We start from the raw sequence: 6,000 nt of genomic DNA, 5'->3' as shown, positions 1-6,000 counted from the left end.
AAAGAGTAACTGTGCACTCTGCAACCCACTCATTGCAATATCCACCACGAATGAGTTGCCATAAAAATGGTGCAGGTATCACTGGATTGCCTATTGCTTTCAACAAATTGGAAATAAGCCATGTAGCAATGTTTTGGTTGATTTGTTGGTTCATATGAGGTTGTGAAAACAGCTTAAGTTGTCCAGCTACGATACAGCAGCCCAGCCAGGAGCCACTGCTATCAAGGTAGCCATGAAAAATGAGGAAAACGTAGAAATTGCTCTGGTAGGAAAGGTCCGATCCCATGAGGTGAGAGAAACCCCAGCTCTGCTGGTACATCAGTAGGGCAGGCAGCTCCTGGATGGACCAAGAGTTTGCATTGCCTCTCCAGTTTCTGCATGCTGAAGGGCAACACAGAGGAAGAGCTAGTACTCCTACTTAAGTACAGACAAATTGCCCACAGCTCAGAGTAAGTGGATGCACATAGTCGTTCTGGATTTTCAAACAATTAGGCTGTCTGTGGTGTTCTGAGCAGCATTAGCAGATATGCAGTAAGCATAATTACATCCACATTTTGAAAAGGGAAAAACCCACAGTGGTTTAAATCTTTCACTGATCCAGCTATTTATTGTGATGCCCATTCGGAAAACTGTGGCCTATAGAGTTGTATCCTGTCCACCACTCCCAAGATACGTATTTCGTACCTCTAGCCCTCCTGAAAACAAGTTTTCCCCTCTTAAGGATAGGAAAACAACAACAAAATTAAAATTAAAAGTTGAAAGACAATAAATTGTTTTCCTATGAATTTTTTTACGCTAAAGTAATACTATTATTAAAAATTCCTGATTTAAACAAGTAAGTGCTTGTAACCCTCAAATATTTTCTCAAAATATTTCTGTTTTGCTAAAGCCAATTAAAGAAAACATTCAACCATTTTGACTTAGCTTATATCCCTCTCCCTTGAGACACAGCTGCAGGCAGAAGAGGAATTGTTCCAAATACCCATCAATCCCCAGAAGGCAAGGCCCAGCCATATAATTAGACATCGAGCAAAAGGCTTATTCCTTGTTCCTTTCTACTTACAACACCTTTTACATAAATCCTTGGGTCCTTACTTAACTTTTATTGAAAAGAAAATGCCTGACATTTTGCCCAGGTAACTACTGAGCAACACTGAATCAGGACTTCAGGCTGTAACACACATACGCAACTATCACATCCATAAACGTTAATAAAAGGCTATTACTTGAAACAGAGATAGAAAAGCACCTTCTAGCATAAGCCCAAAAACATAGATGACCGAGTTGTCTCCATGTGATTGAGGACTTTTGTCTAACTAAAGCTGAATGACCACCTCTGACTTGCTAACTGACTTTTAGAGAAGGAATGGCAAAAGATAGGAAAAGCCTATTACAAGGTGTAACATAAGAAAACTGCTAAAGGCTGTTCTAAATAAAGAACGCGAACCCTTCCTAAAGCCATCGTTATTAAACTGCCACGCTCCTAAGGGAAAGAAAAAAAACCACATTATTTTTGTTCTGCCATAGTCATGAATGTTTGCAGAAGTCCCCCTCACCACTCATGTCATTTTGTACCTGGAGGATGTGAGAGAGCTCATTTCTTGGTAACTCAGAGCCAAGAGCTCAGCTCCCTCCAGATCCTTTGGCTGGAAATTGCTCACCTCTCTCCCAAACTGCCAGGGTTTGCCTTCCCTTTTCATGCCAGGTGCCTGCCAGCCTGGGGTAAGAGCAAAAACCAAATATTGCAAAGCAGGACATGAGTGATCTGAGCAAAGTATGAGATCCAGGGACTCTGTCAGAGACTTACTCCGGATAAATCATTTAATCCTTCTACCTCAGTTTTCCTGCCTGAAAAAAGGCAGCAACTACCAATTACCTACTTTGTAGGTCATATATTTGCAAAGCCCTCAGGGAGATGAAAAGCATTACATAAACTATATGCACACATGTTAACGCTGATTAATTTTCTCTGCGCAAACATCTCCTTTTTTCTTCTTCATTGCCCCTCCTCTCATTATATCAGCAGTCTCATCTGGAGGAGGACAAGGAACTGCTGACGGCTCAAGTATTTTCTGCAGTTGTTCTTCTGAGATTCAGAAATGCAACCACTCCACACAGCCCTGCGTTCAGCTGACTGTTTCCTTAATAGCTTTGCGCTTTCATGTGTTTCCTCATTTTCTGTTACATGAATTTAAAGCAATCTGATTTCCAAGTTAATTTGAAATGATGCAAGATCCATTAGTTGAGGGTATCGTTTGCAAAATAACTCCGAGGGACAACTTTCACTCACTATACTTCCAGGTACACTCCCAGCAAACAAAAGCAGGGCTAGTGATGTGAATAAAGTCAGCAGGATTTGACCCAAAAAGTAAATCAGTGTATAGCAGAGCACAGAGATACAGCCTAACTGCATAAGCAGCTTGTAATAAATGCAACAGCTCCTACACAACTTAAGTTTTACACCAATGAGCAGCCCTTTTGTGTTAGTGCTTATACAAATGACCGTCAGAATATGCATATGGCTTTGCAAAAGAAGACCTGTAAGCGTTTTTCTTCAGATTTTTGGATCCACATTTTCTGAGGAATACAATTTAAACACTTTGTGGAATAAAACTATTGTTTCAGTTTATCACACAATAATCCAGAGCGAAATTGAGGACTTGTGCTTTGTCGACACCTCCACAATGGCAGTTCCCATCAGAGATAACAGATGCTGACCCTCTGCATCTGAGAGTAGAATTGGGATTTCTGACTTGCAGCATCCAAGAATGACCATTTATGCTCATGGCTGGAACAAACTGCACTGGCACAGGCTGCCCAGAGAGGTTGTGGAGTCTCCTCTTTGGAGATATTCAAAAGCCATCTGGACATGGTCCCAGGCAACCGGCTCTAGGTGGCCTTGCTCAAGCAGGGGTTTTAGACTGGGTGACCTCCAGAAGTCCCTTTCAACCTCAAACATTCCATGATTTTGTGAAATGGGCAATGGTCTGGTGCATCTTGGATCAATGTCCTTTGCCACTGCAGCCTCTGGTCTGGATACTGTGGACATGTCAGAAATAACACCTCAAAATTGTCCTTGAGTAAATGCAATTGGAAGCACCCAGGCTGCTGAAGTGACAATTGTTAGAGGCTGGAAGCTGAGGGAAATCCCAGGGAAGAGGCTGAAGGGATGGAGGAGTGGCTGGATTTTCCTCATCCTCTTCAACAACTGCAAATCCTCCACTCCTAGATGCGCATGCAGTCAATAGCATACAGGCTGGAGGGCATGCGCATTTTCCACAACTGTAGCCAGCAGCCTTTTAAGACAGCAATACTGTTACCTTTGTTTTTACTGACCACCTAATGAAGTGGGAAAGCTGAGCATTACCACAATTAAAAATATGACAGGTTAACTTTTCAGATACTGTCCTTAAGGTAAAGACATTGGACGATATAAGTTGATAATGCTACCAAGAGAAAGAGTCTTGGAGGAGAAACCTCAAGAAACAACATCTCATTACTGTATTGAGCTGTTTCAAGCACACCAAAAAGATCTGTGTTAAAAAAAAGAGAAAGGATTTTGGGTAGCTTTGCTCCTGCCAAGCAATCTGCTCTCAACCAACTATAAAATCTCCCATGCTATCACGCCAAAACTCAAAGGCAGAAAACACACTGACTAGCAATATAATGTTTGAAGTATTGTAAAAGGGAAGAAGTAATCATGCCTGCTTTTAGAAAATGGGATGGTGGTCTCATTAGAAAGGAATTCAATTGCAATAGTTACCTCGGCATGTAAAGGACTCGCTCTGCCACCACAAATCCCACCCTGAAGAAGAGGTTGCTGGCTGGGATGAATGGGAAAACCAGGAACAACAAGCCAACCAAAACTTCTTTGTGTTCCAGTTTCTGCAATAACACAAAATTAAACAAATATCAACTAAAAAAATCCAACTTCATTCACCACTAACTTTCCCCTTTCCTTCTGAGATTCTTATTCACAAAAAAAAGCAACTTAGATTAACATTTGATATGTTTTGCATTGAAAAGAAATTATTCCAAGACACTGTCCTTCCATATTTATGCACTGTTTGTGCTTCTGATATGCCCAGAAAGTGCACAAACACTAACCACAGTGTGTATTATTACCCTTGGTATCTTTTCCAAGGTCAGATCTATTGTACGCAGCTCTCTTGAGATGGCATAGATAGTACTTAAAATATACCCCATATTGGTAATACGTAAGTATAGAATAGTGTGAATGTATATGTTAGCATGTCTACCACAGCATGGCTGTATGTAAATACACAAATGCATATCACATACACACAGACTGCTGTGTTCAATCCTAAATGTTTATAACTGAGAAAAAGCTGTTCAATCAGTCACATTTTGTGTAAAGAAAACTAGCCCCAAATGCCACATTAATGGAGTCATTTTATCCCTTTTGAGACAATATCTAAACTTGAAATGATACTTTCGTACACGAGGTCTCCATACACATACAGAGTTGGAAATTTGAGACATGCTATGTATTAAAATTAACGTCTTTCACTTGAGCACAGTTAATGCCCTTCACTTGAGCTCACTTTGAGGAGAAATATAATTGCCACATGCGGTTCAAAACAACTGTGATCTGCACGGACGACACAAGCGTCTCGGGACGCCGTGATCAGCAGCAGCTGCTGTTCCTGCCACAGAGAGACCCAAGCCTCCTCCCGCAACTGAGTTTCAGATTTAGGTCCACCCCAAGAGGGTGAATCAGCTCATGCTTTCTGTTGATGATCTCAAAGGACGACATCAGGCTACGCGTAGCATTAGGTCTGTTAAATCACCCAGGCAGACATCGGTGCTTTCCTGCCCTGCGATACTGCTGCCTCTGCAGCACCCTTCTGCAGCCATTGGGAGAAGCTTTGTCACGCTTAGAAACAGATGCAATCAGAATCACTTAATGGTTGTAGCACTTCCTAATTGTTGTGGGCAATTTCTCAACTTCAGAGAGCAAATTGACTTCCCTTTACTGGAGGGATCTAAATTTAGAAATGTTGAACAAGATTCCCGAGTAGAGGAACAGAGCTCGATCAATGATGCAGGGCCAAGCAGTACAACCTGTCTTGCTTTTCCACAGCTACAGACTGCGACACCAGTTACTGCTGGACTAATCAGTGGTTGAAATTCAGAAGTCCCAGTGTTAAAATATAGTCATCCTATTGTGTGGGAAAGACAATGAACATTTTCTGCAGGTACCAAATGCAAGGGTACGTGTTAGGAGGCTCTGATGTCGCTTTAGAGGAGCTGAACCACAGGATCACAAAAAAGAGCACTAGCTTCCCCTGGCTCAAAGAGGAAACACAAGGCAGAGAGGGAAGCAGAACTCATGTCTCCAGACTTCTTTATCAACATCTGCTTTAAACAGCAACCACAGTTACCTGCTTTTATTATCTACTTTTTCAGTGTGTTGAATGACAATTGCTAGTGCCTTCTTACAGTCACAACAGCACCTAAAATACATTATTCCCAGAGCTGAAGCTGACACCAATCCATAAAGCTGATGAGCAGAGGTGCCCGGTAATGGTCATTTTGGCATGTAATTACAATAGAAAATTGAACAGAAAAAAAAATTGATTAAAAATAATTTCTCAACTCTGAATGCAAATTACCAGTCTAGCTCAACTCCAACTTCCCTCCCACCCAGTTCAGGACAAATACTCAATTTCTCTCCTGCCATTTGACACTCTCTTCCCTTCCCACCTTGTCTGGCCTAATCATGGTGCCCATTTGCTGCCACCGCTCTACCCCAGGGGTTTGACAACAAAGACCCGGAGGCACAAGAAGGCACGTTGGGCTAAAGGGAGTGCACTACTAATGCATAAAATGCTCTCTGTCCCCAAGATATGCTCTTGCTTTCAAAGGAACCAGCTATCAAATATTTCTCCAGTTGTTGTTTGTTAAATCAGTAATTGGGAAAGCAACCTCTGGTTAACATCTCTCGGAAGGACACGGTGTTATTCAAGGCTGCAGAAT

At 41.8% G+C, this 6,000-nt stretch overlaps 1 protein-coding gene across 1 annotated transcript in view; it reads right to left on the bottom strand.

Moving 5' to 3' along the window:
- LOC104078474 (transmembrane and TPR repeat-containing protein 1-like) overlaps positions 1 to 6,000 on the bottom strand; it is a 109,988-nt gene that overhangs the window by 34,708 nt on the left and 69,280 nt on the right. Inside the window, exon 8 of the mRNA XM_009580121.1 lies at positions 3,764 to 3,885. Within this exon, the coding sequence (XP_009578416.1) occupies positions 3,764 to 3,885 (122 nt within the window). The remainder of the gene's footprint in view (positions 1 to 3,763; positions 3,886 to 6,000) is intronic.

The sequence above is a fragment of the Fulmarus glacialis genome, unplaced genomic scaffold, assembly GCF_000690835.1.
Source record: "Fulmarus glacialis isolate BGI_N327 unplaced genomic scaffold, ASM69083v1 scaffold6346, whole genome shotgun sequence".
In the NCBI taxonomy this organism is placed as follows: domain Eukaryota; kingdom Metazoa; phylum Chordata; class Aves; order Procellariiformes; family Procellariidae; genus Fulmarus; species Fulmarus glacialis.
This window is presented reverse-complemented; position numbering and strand designations above follow the sequence as displayed.